This window comes from Hippocampus bargibanti, linkage group LG05 (assembly GCF_051943395.1).
Source record: "Hippocampus bargibanti isolate YZ-2025 linkage group LG05, ASM5194339v1, whole genome shotgun sequence".
Lineage (NCBI taxonomy): Eukaryota > Metazoa > Chordata > Actinopteri > Syngnathiformes > Syngnathidae > Hippocampus > Hippocampus bargibanti.
In genome coordinates, this window is record NC_142738.1 from 1,175,830 (window position 1) to 1,195,016 (window position 19,187).

The 19,187-nt window shown below is 40.5% G+C and overlaps 1 protein-coding gene and 15 non-coding genes across 17 annotated transcripts in view; all 16 read left to right on the forward strand.

The window, feature by feature from the left end:
* Positions 1-16,367, forward strand: part of lingo1a (leucine rich repeat and Ig domain containing 1a) — a 64,347-nt gene extending 47,980 nt beyond the window's left edge. For both annotated transcript variants that reach the window (XM_088996870.1, XM_088996869.1), the window contains one exon: positions 10,942-16,367. In XM_088996870.1, coding sequence (XP_088852996.1) covers positions 10,954-12,801 — 1,848 coding nt within the window. In that variant the 5' untranslated portion in view covers positions 10,942-10,953 and the 3' untranslated portion in view covers positions 12,802-16,367. The remainder of the gene's footprint in view (positions 1-10,941) is intronic.
* trnay-gua (transfer RNA tyrosine (anticodon GUA)) lies at positions 16,290-16,376 on the forward strand. Its single transcript is given in 2 exon segments — positions 16,290-16,326; positions 16,341-16,376. It is a non-coding gene; the product is annotated as a tRNA-Tyr (tRNA).
* A 91-nt stretch (positions 16,377-16,467) lies between these two features.
* trnay-gua (transfer RNA tyrosine (anticodon GUA)) lies at positions 16,468-16,554 on the forward strand. The gene is given in 2 exon segments: positions 16,468-16,504; positions 16,519-16,554. It is a non-coding gene; the product is annotated as a tRNA-Tyr (tRNA).
* An 86-nt stretch (positions 16,555-16,640) lies between these two features.
* trnay-gua (transfer RNA tyrosine (anticodon GUA)) lies at positions 16,641-16,727 on the forward strand. Its single transcript is given in 2 exon segments — positions 16,641-16,677; positions 16,692-16,727. It is a non-coding gene; the product is annotated as a tRNA-Tyr (tRNA).
* An 86-nt stretch (positions 16,728-16,813) lies between these two features.
* On the forward strand, positions 16,814-16,900 carry trnay-gua (transfer RNA tyrosine (anticodon GUA)). Its single transcript is given in 2 exon segments — positions 16,814-16,850; positions 16,865-16,900. It is a non-coding gene; the product is annotated as a tRNA-Tyr (tRNA).
* An 86-nt stretch (positions 16,901-16,986) lies between these two features.
* On the forward strand, positions 16,987-17,073 carry trnay-gua (transfer RNA tyrosine (anticodon GUA)). The gene is given in 2 exon segments: positions 16,987-17,023; positions 17,038-17,073. It is a non-coding gene; the product is annotated as a tRNA-Tyr (tRNA).
* An 86-nt stretch (positions 17,074-17,159) lies between these two features.
* On the forward strand, positions 17,160-17,246 carry trnay-gua (transfer RNA tyrosine (anticodon GUA)). The gene is given in 2 exon segments: positions 17,160-17,196; positions 17,211-17,246. It is a non-coding gene; the product is annotated as a tRNA-Tyr (tRNA).
* A 91-nt stretch (positions 17,247-17,337) lies between these two features.
* trnay-gua (transfer RNA tyrosine (anticodon GUA)) lies at positions 17,338-17,424 on the forward strand. Its single transcript is given in 2 exon segments — positions 17,338-17,374; positions 17,389-17,424. It is a non-coding gene; the product is annotated as a tRNA-Tyr (tRNA).
* Positions 17,425-17,510: 86 nt separating this feature from the next.
* Positions 17,511-17,597, forward strand: trnay-gua (transfer RNA tyrosine (anticodon GUA)). The gene is given in 2 exon segments: positions 17,511-17,547; positions 17,562-17,597. It is a non-coding gene; the product is annotated as a tRNA-Tyr (tRNA).
* An 80-nt stretch (positions 17,598-17,677) lies between these two features.
* On the forward strand, positions 17,678-17,764 carry trnay-gua (transfer RNA tyrosine (anticodon GUA)). The gene is given in 2 exon segments: positions 17,678-17,714; positions 17,729-17,764. It is a non-coding gene; the product is annotated as a tRNA-Tyr (tRNA).
* Positions 17,765-17,850: 86 nt separating this feature from the next.
* Positions 17,851-17,937, forward strand: trnay-gua (transfer RNA tyrosine (anticodon GUA)). Its single transcript is given in 2 exon segments — positions 17,851-17,887; positions 17,902-17,937. It is a non-coding gene; the product is annotated as a tRNA-Tyr (tRNA).
* Positions 17,938-18,023: 86 nt separating this feature from the next.
* trnay-gua (transfer RNA tyrosine (anticodon GUA)) lies at positions 18,024-18,110 on the forward strand. The gene is given in 2 exon segments: positions 18,024-18,060; positions 18,075-18,110. It is a non-coding gene; the product is annotated as a tRNA-Tyr (tRNA).
* Positions 18,111-18,196: 86 nt separating this feature from the next.
* On the forward strand, positions 18,197-18,283 carry trnay-gua (transfer RNA tyrosine (anticodon GUA)). The gene is given in 2 exon segments: positions 18,197-18,233; positions 18,248-18,283. It is a non-coding gene; the product is annotated as a tRNA-Tyr (tRNA).
* Positions 18,284-18,369: 86 nt separating this feature from the next.
* trnay-gua (transfer RNA tyrosine (anticodon GUA)) lies at positions 18,370-18,456 on the forward strand. The gene is given in 2 exon segments: positions 18,370-18,406; positions 18,421-18,456. It is a non-coding gene; the product is annotated as a tRNA-Tyr (tRNA).
* Positions 18,457-18,542: 86 nt separating this feature from the next.
* Positions 18,543-18,629, forward strand: trnay-gua (transfer RNA tyrosine (anticodon GUA)). The gene is given in 2 exon segments: positions 18,543-18,579; positions 18,594-18,629. It is a non-coding gene; the product is annotated as a tRNA-Tyr (tRNA).
* Positions 18,630-18,715: 86 nt separating this feature from the next.
* On the forward strand, positions 18,716-18,802 carry trnay-gua (transfer RNA tyrosine (anticodon GUA)). The gene is given in 2 exon segments: positions 18,716-18,752; positions 18,767-18,802. It is a non-coding gene; the product is annotated as a tRNA-Tyr (tRNA).
* Positions 18,803-19,187: the final 385 nt, after the last annotated feature.

Consider the following 19,187-nt stretch of genomic DNA (forward strand, 5'->3'; position numbering starts at 1 on the left):
CTGTGAGTCCTGGAATTGGATTCAAAATGACAAAAGCCCTGGCACTAGAGCGGACACGTTTTTACACATGTCTGGCAGTGAATGAGTTAGCATCAGTCTGTGATTAAGATATTTCTAGGCCAGCAGAGAAGGCTTTGCAGGCCTTCACGGTCCGCCACTGCTCTAGAGCTAAATGAAATTGACATTTTTGATGATAGAAGAGTCTAAGGTTTCTTACACTGCATTGAATGTTTATGTTGTCATTGCGAGACCTTCAGTAGGGCTATGTCTGACTCAATCCAGAATCAATCCTGAGTCAACTCAATATTCTGTGGGTCCTGGAATTGAGTAGAAATGACACAATTCTTGGCACTGGAGTGGACACAAAGCCGGCGCCGATTGCGAGGAAATTCCGAGCGAGCGGTTCAATAATTTATTCTCCATTTGCATACGTAGCTTCGGTTTTGAGAGGAAAGCTCGCGTTACGGAGGCTGAGATGACTCCCGAGGATCTGAATGTGGCCATACGGCTCATTTACCGAGCCCTCATTACCTCACATCAGGAGCAATCGCTTGATGTGGAATGAAAACCACGCCATATGCTACCTCCGTTTTCCACACCTACCCTAGCGATCTTACGCCATTTTCTGTGGGGGACGGGTTCCATCGCGTAAATGAAGTAAATGAAGCCATTTTTGTAAAACAGCAAACGGCTTCACTAAATTTGGATCGTGCTTACAACAGACTTCTTAGATTCTTACCACGTAGGCTTAGTCGTGCTGATGAGGTGATACAGGACCAAATGGGGGTCGACGGGAATGGCACTGAATGAGTTAAAGCTTCCGTCCAGTGTGTTAGCGAGAAGCTAACAGTCCGCCCTGGATAGCCCCTTTTCCCTCCCTCAATTCGTTTTCAGGCTGCGACAAAAGCAAGCATGCTTTTGTTTTGTCATGAACGCGGGGGGACGTCATCTATCAGAGCACGACGGCGGGCTTATACGCGCCTCTTCTTAAACGTCCCCCCTGGCGCTCGGGGGTGGGGGGAAAACTGCTTTTGTTCATGAGCCCGTCGCTATCCCGCAAGATAAATCGTCAAGCGGCAAATTGAAATGACTTTGCCGAGGCAACTTTGAGACGACGCTCGGCCTGTTCGGCCTCATAAATCAAGATGTGTTTTGCTGGAAAATACTCTTATTTTCCCTTTTTTTAAAAAAAATATATTATTCTCTTGATGTGTTTTTTTTATGTTTTATTTTTATATTTTTTTTTTTATCCTAGCTCAGAGTCAAAATCATTGCCGGCTGCCGTTGTGGGTGTGGTCGCCACATACTGCGCTGGCTTTTAAATCTAGGAAATGATTTGCTGGTCCTTACAAACTAATTCCATTATTATTATTATTATTATTACAGTAAAGTCTCGTTATATCGATATTCAAGGGAGTCGGAAAAAATATCGATATAACCGGGACTATCGATATATCCGACCCTGTTTGCATGTAATTTTCTCCGTGCGTGCATAGAAATAGTATCGATATAACCGGGACTATCGATATATCCGATATCGATATAACGAGACTTTACTGTATTATTATTATTATTATTATTATTATTATTATTAATGAATATTATTATTATCCATCCATGGCCTCTGGCAAAGTTTTTTCCCCTTCCACAAGACGGCAGCATTTCCCTTTTGTCCACATTAGCGCTTTGTTTCAGCTTCAGCTGTTGTTAAAGCGCTATATAAATCAAAATGTATGGATTTTATCATATTTTGTACATCCGCCCCCATTTCAAGCTCAGATAACTCCAGACCCATATAATTTAGTAATTAACTCTTTTCTTTAGATGAAAGAAGAGAGTCTAAGTTTTCTTATACTGCATTGGATGTTTATGTCGTCCTAAAAAACTCAGTATCCTGTGGGTCCTGGAATTTGAGTGACAATGACAAAAACCATGGCATTGGACATTGCACATGGTCTGGCAGTGAATGAGGTAACAACTTTTGAGACACAAGTTTTTTTCAATTGAAGTTTTTGTTGAATTTAAATTTTTTTAATTCCACTTGGAATTACAGGCTTCAAGGTTGGTGTCTTCTCTTAAACTAAACCTAAAAACAAAAGACCATTCTACACTACACATCGCTAGTATGGTCCACTAGCTTATTGCTATCACTTTGTATGCATCAATTTTTAATGAGCTCAAACTTTGATTGACAAATTGAACGCATTTTTGGTTTCCTGGAACGGATTAACGGCTTCACCATTCATTTCAATGGAAAAGGGCGATTTGAGATGAGATCGTTTTGACCTTTTTAGCCCCGTTGTGGGATAAATTTAACTTGTATGTCAAGGTGAAGGCAGGTGTGTATTGACGCCGGCCCGTGTGCCCCCCGCTGGCTTCCTCCCACTGACCTCATCCATGCAGATTAAGTTAATTGGATCTTGTAAATGGCCGGTAGGTCTGAATGCTTATCTGTCTCCTTCCATGAGCCGCGTTAGCGCTTCAGTCCGGCGTTCCGTTTCATATCTTTTGCTCTGTTTTATTTGTATTATTTTTATCTTTGTTGCGTAGGGACACAAACGGTGACAAAATAATGGCGTCCTAAAAACGGCAAGTGTCTGCGTCATGGCTGCTGCGTCTTGTTTATGGCCAGCTATAGATTCAGGCCGAACGCTATCGATTTGAAATGATACACCCGGCGCAGGATAAGAGCTTGACTCATTTTTGCCGCACTTTCCGTCACCTCTCCGTGAACTCTTCACGCATTAAAAAAAAACAATCTCAATTATTTATAATAATAATAATACTAATAATAAATCTCATTTCTAAGTGCCTTTCAAAACTCTCAAGGTCACTTTACAGTCAAAGGATACGTTTTTCCGTGGGTGAGCAGCGTCAGCCACACGCACCAGCGTTCACGCAATCCAGAAGTAACTCAGATAGATAGAAAGCTAGCTAGCTACCTAATAGATAGCTAAGAGGCAGTCATTCAATCTTTCTGCGCCCTCTTTGTTTTATGAAACAGTTCTAGTTGAAAGCGTAGAGAATCAAAATGTCCTTTTCACCAGTGGATCATGGAAATAGATAGAAAGCTAGCTAACTAGCCAATAGATAGCTAATAGCTAGCCAGCTAGATAGCTACCCAGCCAGCTATATAGCTATATAACTAATAGATAGCTAGCTAGATAGCCGGCCAGGGAGTTAGATGGCAAATAGATAGCAAATCGATACGTAGCGAGATAGCTAGCTGGATAGCTAGATAAACAAATCAAGAAATATTCACACTAAATGCTGAATGCCATGTTTACAAATGTGTAAAAATGTTAGTGAGGCATTCCGAACGTTGCCTAATTGTATCTCATTCACTGCTATTCCCGAATTTGTTTGGGTTTTGGTTTTTCTTTCGGGGGGTGCTGATAAAGTGCTGGTCAGACATCTGACCATATTTTTTCCTTCCACAAAGGGGCAACATTTGCCTTTTGTACATGTTAGCGCTTTGTTCCTGCATCAGCTGTTGTGAAAGTATATTGTTGTATATATGTTCCAGCTATTTAGCTATATAGTTGACTACCTAGCTAACTATCTATTTGCTATTTATTAGCTAACTATGTGCTATCTGTTAGGAGGTTGGCTGGCTATCTAGACAGCTATCCAGTAGCTGTGTGGCTAGCTAGCTAACTAGGTATGTAGCTAGCTATCTATTAGTTATATGGCACATCTGGCTATCTATCTAGCTAGCTAGCTATAAGCTATCTATTGACTATTAGCTGGCTGAATAGCTTTCTATCTATTTATGTTACTTCCGTCAAGTTTGTTGCGAGGTGAAGTTCAGGCCAAGCAGGCGACACGCTAAGTAGCGAGCGAGCGGGCGAGCGCACGTCGTTGTTTTCAGGAAGACAACAGCTGGCCGCTGTTGGAATTGTGCACCTTGTTGCACCAACCGGCTTCTTGGACGAGATTACGACTTTGGCGTCCATCTGGCGGCCATCAGCTTACATTTAAGCCCTGCCATTTCGCAGGCCCGCCCGTAGTCAGCAAGCCTAGCGGGAAGCCAGCTTGTGACGCCCAATGATACACTTTATTTATTTATTTATTTATTTATTTATATATTCATTTGTTAATTAATGTGTTTATTTATGCATTTATTTTTTATGCATGTATGCATTTATTTATTCATGGCTTGTTTATCTATGTCTTACTTTATGTATTTGTTTATTTATGTATTTATTTATTTATTTATGTACTCATTTATTTATTTGTTAATTAATGTATTTATTTATTTGTTTATTTATGCATGTATGCATTCATTTATTTATTTATGGGTTGTTTATTTATGTCTTACTTTATGTATTTATTTATTCGTTTATTCATGTATTCATTTATTTATTTGTTAATTAATGTATTTATTTATTTGTTTATTTATGCATTTATTTATTTATGCATGTATGCATTTATGTATTTATGGGTTGTTAATTTATGTCTTATTTTATGTATTTGTTTATTTGTTTATGTATTTATTTATTCGTTTATTCATGTATTCATTTATTTATTTGTTAATTAATGTATTTTTTTATTTGTTTATTTATGCATTTATTTATTTATGCATTTATGCATTTATGTATTTATGGGTTGTTAATTTATGTCTTATTTTATGTATGTGTTTATTTGTTTATGTATTATTTAGTTATTCATTTATTAGTATATTTATTTATTTATGCATGTCTGCATTTATTTATGGGTTGTTTATTTATGTCTTATTTTATGTATTTGTTTGTGTTTATTTATGTATTTATTTATTCATTTGCGTCTTGTTATTTTTTTGTCTTAGTTAATTTTACGTAATTATTTATTCTGGATTTTATTAATTAATTATGGTTTGTTTATGTGTGTCTTTATATATTTATTTGTTTGTTTATTTGCTTATTTATGTCTTTATTTATTTACGTATTTTTTTATTTATAGTTTGTTTATGTATTTACTTAATTATGTATTAATTTGTTCATTTTTTTATCATGGCTTTTTATTCATGTTGTATTTATTTATTTGTTTGTTTATGTATGTATGTATGTATGTATGTATGTATGTATGTATTTATTTATTTTATTTATTTGCATATGTTTTGGTGTCTTATTTATTAATTTATTATAATAATAATGCATTTCATTTATAAGTGCCTTTCAAAACTCTCAAGGTCACTCCAGTCACAGGATATTTTTTCAGTGGGTGAGCGGCGGCAGCCACACGCGCCAGCGTTCATTCAACCTGGAAGTAACATAAAGTAAAAATATATATAACAATAACAAATAATATTCATTCATTCATTCATTCATTCATTCATTCGTTCGTTCATTGGCAATCTGCTGACATTTATCATTTGTTGACGCGCGCCAAGAAAATGGTTCCATGATTCCAACATGAATACAGATTAGATATTCTGCCCGGGCCCGTGTGGGTTTTCTCCGGGTGCTCCGGTTTCCTCCCACATTCCAAAAACATGCGTGGCAGGCTGATTGAACAACAAATATGAAAAAAAAAAACGAGACAGACAAGACAAAAAAAGTAAAATGTGGGTATTAGTTACACCCCCAAAAGAACCAAAAGGCCTCAAAGTCACCCTGGAACACCCACATTTTTTTTTCCCCTCGCCAAGTGGAAAAAAATCTAAAAGCTATTGACAATGTACGGATGCTCCTCGTGAGCGTCTCGTGTGGACGTAAAGGGTGTCTAAATAAATAATGAAGTCAACACAGGTGAGTCCATTCAAGCAAAGCCCGGCAGCCGACTAAGCGCTTTTGGAGAAGAAGAAAGGGACGAGCTTGAGAGGCTTTTAAACGCTTTGTCCTGCAACACGGCGGGCGTCAGCATCGTGGCCGGAGATTTCCAACACCCCCCCGTCCCCCCAAAAGCTTACGGGTATTTACCACGGCCGGTGAGAGCGGCTGCGGTCTAATGTGTTGTGTCAGGTAGACGAAAGCTTAGCCCATCCTGGTTGAAGTCGCACGAGCATGTTAATTACACAGGGCAATTAGGCAAAGCGCGAAGAAAATCCAAAAGTGGACGCGTGAAATCTGTTTGACGTCGGGTCACGTGATCATTTATTACAGCCACTTAAAGGACAACCGACGTCACTTTTTTGTTTCCTGACTGACTGAAAAAAACATTTGATAGCATCTAAAATACCCAAAACACGCAATATGATATTTTTATTCAAATGCAAAACACCAACAAAAAAAATGACTTCAAGTGTCCAAAATCTGCAAAAAAATTGAGCTGCGAATTGGGCATTTTCAGAAAGTCCCGCCCCCAGTTCGTGACGTCACGCCAAGACGTCTTGCATTGCTGGAGAATCAAAACAACGGAGAATATGCTTTCTTGTTACACATGAATGTGATTCAAATAGTTCTGAAGAGGAAAGCATACATGTTTGCAATCGATTGAAGAATTTATTCCGTGCTATTTTGAGGCAACATCTCACCCAAAAAGAGGCAGAAAATGGCCACCGAGCTCCTGTAATGAATGAATCAGCCCGTTTCCACAGTCTGATAAATTCCTTACATGGAGCTTGGACGCCCTCTCCTGGCTCTTTCTGGTGACAACACGAGGTTGTCAGACCAAACAAACGTTGACGTGATGGTAGGACTGCTACAATGTGTCCTTTTTTTTTCGGTCAGGGGCGTTCCTTCAGTGACGTCACGTACGGACACGTCACCAACTCAAAAACAAGACTTCCGGAATATTCAGCACGAGTCTTAAAAGGTAAAATATAGCTATATGCGGTGGAATCTTTGTCAAATACGCTCAGGAGAAGTCATTTGAAGCCATTTTACAAATTATGGACACAACTTATCTGAAGACGTCGGTTGTCCTTTAAGAAAAAAAAGAACAATGCATTTTCCTTACATTATAATTATTATTAATATCCACTGAGGCTCAGGATAGATGGAAAGGTAGTACATTTTTGATGTTTTTATCTGAAATTTTCTATTTATTTGTTTTATAATTTATCCATTTCATTATTTATTCATTCATCTATCTATTAATTTATTATTTTATAGTACACTAGTATTTATTTATTAATTAATTCTTCTATTTATTGATTTTATTATTTTATTCAGATTTGTAATTATTCATGTACTTGTTTATTTATGGCTTGCATATTATTTTATTTTTATTTTTTTATTTATGGCTTGTTTAGGTCTTTATTTATGCATTTATTAATGTTCTTATTTTTTATTGGTTTATGGCTCATTTATTTATTTATTGTTTGTTTATGTCTTTATGTATTTGCTTATTTATGTATTTCTATATTTATTTATTTATGTCTTATTTATGTATTCATTTATGGCTTATTTATTTATGGCCTATTTATCTATTTATTTGATCATGTATTTATGCATTTGTTTATTGATTCATTCATCTATTATTAATGTATTATTTTATGATTATTAAATATTTATTATTTAATTATTCTATTGAATGATTTTATTATTTTATTTAGTTTTGCAGTTATTCATTTATATACTTGTTTATTTATGGCTTGTTTAGGTATTTATTTATTTTCTTATGTATTAATTTATTGATTTATGGCTTATTTATTTATTGCTTGTTTATGTCTTTATTTATTTATTCATGTATGCATTTATTTATTTGCCTTTTTGTGTATTTATTTATTCATCAATGGCTTATTTGTGTATATTTATTTATTTGTACAAACCAATACAGGTTACTTATAAATGCCTTAAACGTAGTTTTACAAATCTTAAACATAATAGTAATAATTAATAATAAATAAGTGATAATATTATGCAAGCCTGAAACATAGTTTTATAAATCTTAAACATAATCTTAATAATAATAAAAGTATAATAAAATAATTAATAATATGATATAAGCCTTCAACATACATCCCATCCAAAATATAGCATTGAATCAACTTACGAACAAATTCACCTTACGAACGACCGTTCAGGAACGTATCCTGTTCGTAAGTTGGGGAGCGTCGGTATTTGGTGAAACCCAGCATGAAGGAACGTGACCTGCCGAATGTGCAAACGCGGCGTTTTACCAACAGGAGGGTGAGGGAGGAGGGGGAGTGTATAATGGGATCATCGGCCTGACGGAGTGTCAGCGCTAATCACGTCCGCCGTAATCACATCTCATTGACTCGCACCCGGCACGCCAAAGTCGTACGAGAGAAGCTGTCGGAATGTCAGCTTTTCCGAGATCCGATCGATACGGCTTAGTGAAGAAAAGCGATGTGGGCGGTCGGGTCATATCATCATTTGGGCCACGTTGATTAATGATCATCTGGCGTTAGCCGTTGACCTCGGAGGGGTCTAGAAATACAATGCAATACATACATTATTGGTCTATATAAACCAATATGTATGTCTTGCATTGTACAGGTGACACCCGATTTACGACCGAGTTCCATTCCGACCAAACGATCGTAAGTTGAAATGGTCGTGAATTGAAATCCATTCAAAATGTTGAATGGACACTCGGAGGCTAAATGACTCGCAAACTCCCTCCTGCGGTGACAGGCGTAGAATTTAAATGCAAAAAAATACTGTCTGGAGGTCATGGTCGTAAGTACGGGTGGTCGTACGTCGAGCTGGTCGCAAGTCGGATGTTTCCTGTATTTTGGACAGCCGCCCTCATTTTAATTTAGGAATCAACTTGTTTTTTTCATTTGAAAGAAGAGACAGTAAGAATAAGGTTTCTTACGCTGCATTGAATGTTTATGTCGTCCTAAAACACGTCATGTATTAGCTCGCTAGCTTTCTATCTGTTTGAGTTACTGCGCACGCAAAGAAAGAGAGTTTTGAAAGGTGCTTATAGCTATCTATTCGCGAGCTATTAGCAATCAATTCGCTAGCTGATGGCTATCTATTCGCTGGCTAATAGCTATCTATTTGCTGGCTAATCGCTATCTATTTGGTAGCTATTTGCTATCTATTTGCTAGCTAATGGCTATCTATTTGCTGGCTAATAGCTCTCTATTTGCTATCTATTCGCTAGCTATTGGCTATCTATTTGCTAGCTGTTAGCTATTTATTCACTAGCTATTGGCTATCTATTCGCTAGATGTTAGCTATCTATTCGGTAGCTGATGGCTATGTATTTGCTGGCTAATAGCTATCTATTTGCTAGCTATTAGCTATTTATTCACTAGCTATTGGCTATCTATTTGCTAGCAAATAGCTACCGATTTGCTAACTATTAGATAATTATTCCCTAGCTATTAGCTATCTATTAAGTAGCTGATGGCTATCTATTCACTGGCTAATAGCAAACTATTCGCTAGCTATTAGCTATTTATTCGCTAGCTATTGGCTATCTATTTGCTAGCTAATAGCTATCAATTTGCTAATTATTAGCTATCTATTCGCTCGCTATTGGCTCTCCATTTGCTAGCTGTTAGCTATCTATTCACTAGCTATTTGCTATCTATTCACTAGCTATTAGCTATCTATTTGCTAGCTATTAGCTATCTATTCACTAGCTAGCTTGCTATCTATTTGAGTGACTTCCGGGTTGAGTGAATGCTGGCGTGTGACTGCCGCTGCTCACCCACAGAAAAAAACTTTTTTCTTGTCTTTTTTTCTTTCTCTCTCCCCCTTTCTATTTCTCTTTCTCTCTCTGTTTCTCTCTTTTTCTCTCTTCCCTTTTCTCTCTCTCCCAGTCTCCTGCGGTTGGTTGAAATGTGGGTGTATTATTTTTGTTTTATTCAACAGTCTTTCTTGATTATCCCCTGGAAACGTATGCTGAGTTCTTTTCATTTTATGCTCGTTTTTTTCCTTGTTCTTTTTTTTTTATCGCACTCGGAATTTTGCCCGAGATTAATGATGCTGAAAAAGTCCTTCAGACGCTCTCCAAATGATGACACAATCATCGTTAGAGTTCTTTTGAGAAAGCCACCAGATTGCGTCGCATTACCTTCATTGTTGTTTCGGCGCACCTGCTGGTAATTTCGCCAAGGTTTCATTGCCGTCGGGGGGGTGGGGGGGTTTAAGACCAGACCCGATTTTTAAAATCTGGTCTGGAGGTGATGGTCGTAAGGACAGGTGGTCGTAAGTCGAGCTGGTCGTAAGTCGGATGTTACCTGTATTATTATTACTATCTGGCTGGCTATCTAGCTGGCTACCAGGCTGGCTATCTAGCTAGCTACCTAGCTGGCTATCTATTTGCTATCTATTACCTATCTAGCTGGCTGCCTAGCTGGCTATCCATTTGCTATATATTAGCTATCTGGCTGGCTCACTAGCTATCTGGATGGCTATCCATTAATTATACGGCTATCTAGCTAGCTGTCTATCTATTAGCTAGCTGGCTCTCTATCTATTTCAGTTACTTCCGGGTTGAGTTAGCACTGGTACGTGTGGTTGCCGCTGCTCACCCACAGAAAAACTTATCCTGTGACTGAAAAGTGACCTTAAGAGTTTTGAAAGGCACTTGGAAATGAAATCTATTATTATTATTATTATTATTATTGGCCAGTTTTTAATTTGCAACGCTGTAGCATCGATTGATCGTTTCCGATATATTGATTGGAATATCGTAACATGAGGTCTGTTTCCAGCACGATGACCTCAAGGTTCAGTAACCGTGGGTTCGATTCCGACTCTGGCTTCCCTGTGTGAAGTCTGCATGTTCTCCCGGGCCTGGGTGGCTTTTCTTCGAGTAATCTGGTTTCCTCCCATATTCCCAAAAATACTCCTGGCGACCCGTGTGAGGGTAACACATAAAACGCTGGATGAATATGAATTTTAAAATGGTTGAAAATGATTGAAATTCATGTTAGTCATAAAGCGTCCCTGTTCCTGCGGATCGATGCTCGGGAACAATATCACGGACAAGAGTGACACCCACGCAAGCTGCTAGAATAACGCAAGATGGGGAGAGGGTTTACTGAAGGTGATTTTTCTAATCCCCCGCCATGCCTTGTTTGTTCCCCTGCAGGTAACCGATAAGATGGCGGCTCGGGAAGCGACTGGGCAAAGCTTCCTGGCAACGTTCTGGCAGCCCGTCCTGATCTTGGTGCTTGGCATGGTGCTATCCGGGTCCACCAGCGGCTGCCCGTCCCGTTGCGAGTGCAACGTGGCCGAACGCTCCGTGTTGTGCCATCGCAAGAAGCTCATGACGGTTCCCGAAGGAATCCCCGCGGAAACCCGACTGCTGGACCTCGGCAAGAACCGTATAAGGAGCATCAACCCTGACGAGTTTGCCAACTTTGCCAACTTGGAGCACCTGGAACTGAGCGAGAACACAATCTCCACCATCGAACCCGGCGCCTTCAACAACCTTTTCGGCTTACGGACACTCGGGCTCCGTAGCAACAAGCTGAAGCTGATCCAGTTGGGGGTCTTCACGGGCCTGAGCAACCTCACTCAGCTGGACATCAGCGAGAACAAGATCGTCATCCTGCTGGACTACATGTTCCAGGATTTGTACAACCTCCGCTCGTTGGAGGTGGGCGACAACGACCTGGTTTTCATCTCTCACCGGGCTTTTCACGGACTGAGTAGCCTGGAGCACCTGAGTCTGGAGAAGTGCAACCTGTCCTCCGTGCCCACGGAGGCCTTCACCCACCTGCACAGCCTGATCACGCTTCGGTTGCGGCACCTCAACATCAACGCCGTGCGGGATTATTCCTTTAAACGGCTGTTTCGGCTCAAAGTCCTGGAGATCGCCAACTGGCCGTATTTGGATACAATGACTCCAAATTGCTTGTATGGATTAAACCTGACCTCTCTGACCGTCGCCAACGCCAACCTCACCGCTATCCCTTACGTCGCCCTGAGGCACTTGGTTTACCTGCGCTTTCTCAATCTTTCCTACAACCCGATCCATACCATCGATGGGAATAAGCTCCACGATCTGCTGCGCCTTCAGGAGTTTCACCTGGTCGGGGGGCGACTGGCCGTCATTGAGCCCTACTCTTTCCGCGGTCTCAACTACCTGAAGACTCTCAACGTGTCGGGGAACTCCCTGACCACTTTGGAGGAGTCTGCGTTCCATTCCGTGGGCAACTTGGAGACCCTGGCCTTGTACGACAACCCCCTGGCCTGCGACTGCCGCATGCTGTGGGTGTTCCGCCGGCGCTGGCGACTCAACTTCAACCGGCAGCAGCCCACCTGCGCCTCGCCCGAGTTCGTCCAAGGCAAAGAGTTCAAAGACTTCCCGGATGTCCTGCAGCCCAACTACTTCACCTGCCGCAAATCCAGAATCAGGGATCGCAAGCCGCAGCGGCAGTTTGTCGACGAGGGCGCCATCGTTCACTTCACCTGCGAGGCGGACGGCGACCCGGCCCCGGCTATCATGTGGTTGTCCCCGCAGAAGAAGTTCATCACCACCAAAACCATCGGTAGGATCTCCGCCTTACCGGACGGTACGCTGGAGGTACGCTACGCTCAGATTCAGGACAACGGAACCTACGTCTGCATCGCTAGCAACGCGGGCGGCAATGACACGTCGCTGGCCCACCTTCACATTCACAGCTATTCGCCCGATTGGCCCTTCCAACCCAACAAGACTTTTGCTTTCATCTCCAACCAACCGGCGGAAACGGGCGGTAACGACACGCGAGCTAGCGTCCCGTTCCCGTTCGACATCAAGACCTTGATCATCGCCACCACCATGGGCTTCATTTCCTTTCTGGGAGTGGTCTTGTTCTGCCTGGTACTGCTCTTCCTCTGGAGCAGAGGCAAAGGCAACACCAAGCACAACATCGAGATCGAATACGTACCGCGCAAGTCGGACGCCGGCATGAGTAGCGGCGCCTCCGACGCGCCGCGTAAGTTTAATATGAAAATGATTTAAAGGAGTCATTGCCTGAGGAATTTAGAGACTTAGAGAAAATTTAGGGCGGAGGAGGATTTTCGAGGACCCTGCTGGATTCCGAAGGACTTAAGAGTGAGCCGGTCGCTAACTGTCAAAGACGACAAGAAGTGAAAACACTGCGAAGTTCGTGGAGGTTTTCGCGGCTCTCGGGCTAAATTTGACTGAAAGTCACGTACGTGAGTCATAAACAGTTCCTGTTCCTGTTCCTCTTCCTGCGGATCGATACTCGGGAACAATATCGTGGACAAGAAGTTACACCCTACCCGAGATGCCAGAACGACACAAAAGGGGAGGTGGTTTGATGTCTTAGCTTCTGTATTTTTCTTTTGGTTTTGTGCGTCCATACGGAGGCGACGTGTCGAGTTGGCAATGAGCTCTGTGTCCACTGAAGACGCGTTTGGGGTTGAAAATCAATTTCATTCCATCATAACGGTATTTCAAATGCATTTTTTTTGTTATGCCCTACATTTATAATAATAATACATTTAATTTACAAGCGCCTGTCAAAAGTCTCAAGGTTATACTGCTAATAGTTTGATCCGTCAGTGTCACTACCATTGATCAGAAATGCCCTCGTGGACAGAAGGACGTGATTGGCTAAAAATAAATAAAAATGAGAAAGAAACAAGCATACGATGCTTCGATCTTATTTTGAAAGGATTGATCCCGAATAAAATTGGGGACAATTCAAACAATATGAAGGCAACAGTAAATTCAAATTTATGGCAAAAAATCTATAAGGCCTAAAACAATAATAATAATAATAATAATAATAATAATAATAATAATAATAATAATAAAATCCTGATAATGTTATGAAGGGACTAATTCTACCTAAATTTACAGACATGTAGAGACAAGCTATTTTTACTCTCATGCACTGCATTCCCAAATTAATGTTACCATGTTAACCTGCTCTTCAAAAAAAAAAAAAAAAAACACATAAATACAATTGGAAAATAAATAAAAAAAAGAATAAAATGACAATTAAATATAAAATAAAATAACTAAAAAAAAAGAGAGAGAGAAAATATATTTTATTATTTTTGCATTGTTCGAAATACCTGATGTGAACAAACATCTGCATCCACATGTTGGATTCTGTCACGTTACACGTTATCGGTCATGTGGTTGGGGGGGGGGGGTCAAAGTCATATTTATGAAATGAATCTGAACTCTCAATTTCTTTGTTTTTGTCAATTCCGAGTATTGCTTGTCAAAAATGGGATACTTCATGTATGACATAACTGTGAGAAATAAAAGTTGGCTTCCATATTTTATTTTTTTATTTTCGGGGCGTGTTTGTCTGCATAATATGCCATTTTCACCAAAGTCATGCAATGGCCGATCGCTTATATTTCCATATTCACGTTTTCCAATCAATCGTCGCCATTTTGGTCAGAGGATGTGAAAAGACACTTCTTTTAGCCTTTGTTTTTCAATTGCACACTGTGGCCGGCCTTCAGGGGGAGTGAAGTGGGGGCCAGGTTCTCCATAATGGACCTCACCGCAAATGGAGATGCGCTAATGGCCTGCGAAAATGCGCATAGAGGCGGTGGTGCGAGTGGCGGCACAGATGGTTTCAACCGTGGATGCAATGTGATGCGGCTTTGGTGTAATCCCCTTTTTGCATAAAAGGGGGGAGAGAAGGGGGGGCAAAGCAGCTCGCGGTTTATGAATGCTGTGTGTGTGTGTGTGTGTTTGTATGACTAGTATTCGAGGACCACTAACATTTTATACCATACGTAGTGAGGACATTTTTGACGAGTGAGGACCTTTTGGCCGGTCCTCACAAGTTTTTCGTTCTAAAGGCTTCTAGAGGGTCTATACATGCATCTGTTAAAGTTTCAGAGAGGTCCTCACAGGTTCACCCAAAATGATTTTGTGGTGTGTATTTTCATTTCACTTAGATACACACACTTTTTACTCACTGTGTGTGTTTGTGTGTGTGTGTGAGTGGTTAATGACAGGAAAAAGTTCATACCACAAAAGGTAAAACAATATTTTAACCAAATTCACTACAGGGGTGAGGACTTTGAATGTACCCATTCAGAAATCTCACTCCTGTTGTTATTTCAGTTCAAGTCCACTTTTTATTTCTTTGTTTTTAAAGAACTTCAAGTGGGAAATGGGGTGACATTTAATCTTCAAATGTAACACTCGTTCTTCTCGAAACTTATCAGCAACGGTGGTCCTCACTCCATATCTAGAGTTATCCGGACCTCACAAATCCTTTGAAACAGGAATGTGTGTGTGTGTGTGTGTGTGTGTGTGTGTGTGTGTGTGTGTGTGTGTGTGTGTGTGTGTGTGTGTGTGTGCGTGTGCGTGTGTGTGTGTGTTCCAGGTGTGGCTACTGTACCCAGCATCTTTTGGTCCCGAGTGAATTTGGAATATGTATGTTTTTTTTGTTTGTTTAGTTTGTTTGTTTTGACCCTGGACTATCGTGAACATGTAGTCCAAGCCAACTTTTTATGACAAGTAAAAAAAACAAAAAAAAAAAAAAAAAACACATTTATGGCAGGGTGGAGGAAAAAAATCATTCAACTTGTTCTGTGCAATAAAAGGTATATGCAGATTTTTTTTTTTTTAATTAACAAAATTTTGGTGATGTTGAATTGTTGACAATATGGTATGTTGTATTAAACAATCTATGGATTTGTAAAAAAAAAACAACTCATTGTGGTTCTGTTTTCCTTTAGCAACAGAGATTTGGCAGCGCTGTCTTGAGGTTTACGTTTCAAATCATTCTTTCCAATTGAAATGAATGCAAATGCCATTAATCCGTGCCAGCTCCCTCTCACAGGCAACAAACCGTAAACGTGTTTTGTTTTTTTCACGAACAAAAATTGCTCATGTCGTATCAAATCACAAAACATTTCCTGACATCAAAACTACCAAACACAAAACTTGGCAATGTCATGTTTTGTCCATTTTTTTTCGTTCTTCTATCAGTGCATTGAAACCACCAAATGAAATTGTGAATTGTGAAATGAGAGTGGTCAGAGGATGTAGGATATGTTGTTGGGACACACCTAAAACTCAGGTTTTTGCTTGTGTCAGGAACCCATACTGCCCCCCCCCCACCCCACCGAAAATCTTTTTTGAACTCAAACCAGTTTTATTTGATCTGCCCTTGTTCTTGATTGCTTCGTGGAACAACCTTGATGTTGTGCACCAGAGATGATGATGCAACCACTCTAAAATAAACAACGTTTCTACGGCACAGCAACATGGCCCACTAGTGGTTCACACATCTGCCTCTCGGTGTGGAATCCATCTGGGACCAGGACCGGTTCAAGCCGGCAATGCATCCGGCGGCCAATCTCTGCTGGCGACTCATTTTACCTTCGTGATTTATTAAACAAGCCAATGAAAGAGTCATGAGGCTCCAAATCGCTGGGAGAATGCAACATCCAAAATACGGACTGACGTTCAGCACTGCAGAGGCATCATCCGCATGCTTACAACCTTCGATAGCTCAGTTGGTAGAGCGGAGGACTGTAGTGGCGCGTTCAGCTATCCTTAGGTTGTTGGTTCAAATCCGACTCGAAGGAATTGTTTTATGCTGTGGCAAACTTCATATTCTTGCTCTTTTGCACTTAAAAATTAAATGCTTTTAAGGATGTTAAAAGGGGAGACTGGCAACCTTCGGTAGCTCAGTTGGTAGAGCGGAGGACTGTAGTGGTGCATTCAGATATCCTTAGGTCGTCGGTTCAAGTCCGACTCGAAGGAATTGTTTTATGCGGTGACACACTTCTTATTCTCGCTCTTTTAGTCTTTAAAATGCCTTTAAGGACATTAAAAAGGGAGACTGGCAACCTTCGATAGCTCAGTTGGTAGAGCGGAGGACTGTAGTGGTGCATTCAGCTATCCTTAGGTTGTTGGTTCAAATCCGACTCGAAGGAATTGTTTTATGCGGTGACACACTTCTTATTCTCGCTCTTTTAGTCTTTAAAATGCCTTTAAGGACATTAAAAAGGGAGACTGGCAACCTTCGATAGCTCAGTTGGTAGAGCGGAGGACTGTAGTGGTGCATTCAGGTATCCTTAGGTCGTCGGTTCAAGTCCGACTCGAAGGAATTGTTTTATGCGGTGACACACTTCTTATTCTCGCTCTTTTAGTCTTTAAAATGCCTTTAAGGACATTAAAAAGTGAGACTGGCAACCTTCGGTAGCTCAATTGGTAGAGCGGAGGACTGTAGTGGTGCATTCAGGTATCCTTAGGTCGTTAGTTCAAATCTGACTCGAAGGAATTATTTTATGCGGTGACAGACTTCTTATTCTTCCTCTTTTAGACTTTAAAATGCCTTTAAGGACATTAAAAAGGGAGACTGGCAACCTTCGATAGCTCAGTTGGTAGAGCGGAGGACTGTAGTGTTGCATTCAGATATCCTTAGGTCGTTAGTTCAAATCTGACTCGAAGGAATTATTTTATGCGGTGACACACTTCTTATTCTTGCTCTTAAGCACTTTAAAATTAAATGATTTTAAGGATGTTAAAAAGGGCACCTTTCAGCCTTTGATAGCTCAGTTGGTAGAGCGGAGGACTGTAGTGGCGCATTCAGGTATCCTTAGGTCGTTGGTTCAAATCCAACTCGAAGGAATTGTTTTATGCTGTGGCAAACATCTTATTCTTCCTCTTTTAGACTTTAAAATGCCATTAAGGACATTAAAAAGATTGACTTTCAACCTTCGATAGCTCAGTTGGTAGAGCGGAGGACTGTAGTAGTACATTCAGGTATCCTTAGGTCGTTGGTTCAAATCCGACTCGGAGGCATCATTTTATGCGGTGACAAACTTCTTCCTCTTTTAGACTTCAAAATGCCTTTAAGGACATTAAAAATGTTCACTTTCAACCTTCGGTAGCTCAGTTGGTAGAGCGGAGGACTGTAGTGGTGCATTCAGGTATCCTTAGGTCGTTGGTTCAAATCCGACTCGGAGGAATCATTTTATGCGGCGACAAACTTCTTATTCTTCCTCTTTTAGACTTTAAAATGCCTTTAAGGACATTAAAAAGGTTGACTGGCAACCTTCGATAGCTCAGTTGGTAGAGCGGAGGACTGTAGTGGTGCATTCAGGTATCCTTAGGTTGTTGGTTCAAATCCGACTCGAAGGAATTGCTTTATGCTGTGGCACACATCTTATACTTCCTATTTTAGACTTTAAAATGCCTTTAAGGACATTAAAAAGGTTGACTGGCAACCTTCGGTAGCTCAGTTGGTAGAGCGGAGGACTGTAGTGGTGCATTCAGGTATCCTTAGGTCGTTGGTTCAAATCCGACTCGGAGGAATCATTTTATGCGGCGACAAACTTCTTATTCTTCCTCTTTTAGACTTTAAAATGCCTTTAAGGACATTAAAAAGGTTGACTGGCAACCTTCGATAGCTCAGTTGGTAGAGCGGAGGACTGTAGTGGTGCATTCAGGTATCCTTAGGTTGTCGGTTCAAGTCCGACTCGAAGGAATTGTTTTATGCGGTGACACACTTCTTATTCTCGCTCTTTTAGTCTTTAAAATGCCTTTAAGGACATTAAAAAGGTTGACTGGCAACCTTCGGTAGCTCAGTTGGTAGAGCGGAGGACTGTAGTGGTGCATTCAGGTATCCTTAGGTCGTTGGTTCAAGTCCGACTCGGAGGAATCATTTTATGCGGTGACAAACTTCTTATTCTCGCTCTTTTAGACTTTAAAATGCCTTTAAGGACATTAAAAAGGGAGACTGGCAACCTTCGATAGCTCAGTTGGTAGAGCGGAGGACTGTAGTGGTGCATTCAGGTATCCTTAGGTCGTTGGTTCAAATCCAACTCGAAGGAATTGTTTTATGCTGTGGCAAACATCTTATTCTTCCTCTTTTAGACTTTCAAATGCCTTTAAAGACATTAAAAAGGTTGACTTTCAACCTTCGATAGCTCAGTTGGTAGAGCGGAGGACTGTAGTGGTGCATTCAGGTATCCTTAGGTCGTTGGTTCAAATCCGACTCGAAGGAATTGCTTTATGCTGTGGCACACATCTTATACTTCCTATTTTAGACTTCAAAATGCCTTTAAGGACATTAAAAAGGTTCACTTTCAACCTTCGATAGATAGCTCAGTAGGTAGAGCGGAGGACTGTAGTGGTGCATTCAGGTATCCTTAGGTCATTGGTTCAAATCTCACTCTAAGTGTATTAAAAAGGACCTGAAGTCGGCTTTGGTAGACCAGAAATGTCTACTCTCTCGTTCTTTGGTCGCCGATTAAAAAATGTGTTTTTAGCCGCAAAAAACGACCATATATAGTAAGGTGTTTTTAGCCAAAAAAAACGACCATGTACGACCATAAGGCATTTTTCGCCGAAAAAAAACGACAATGTATAGTAAGGCGTTTTTAGCCGAA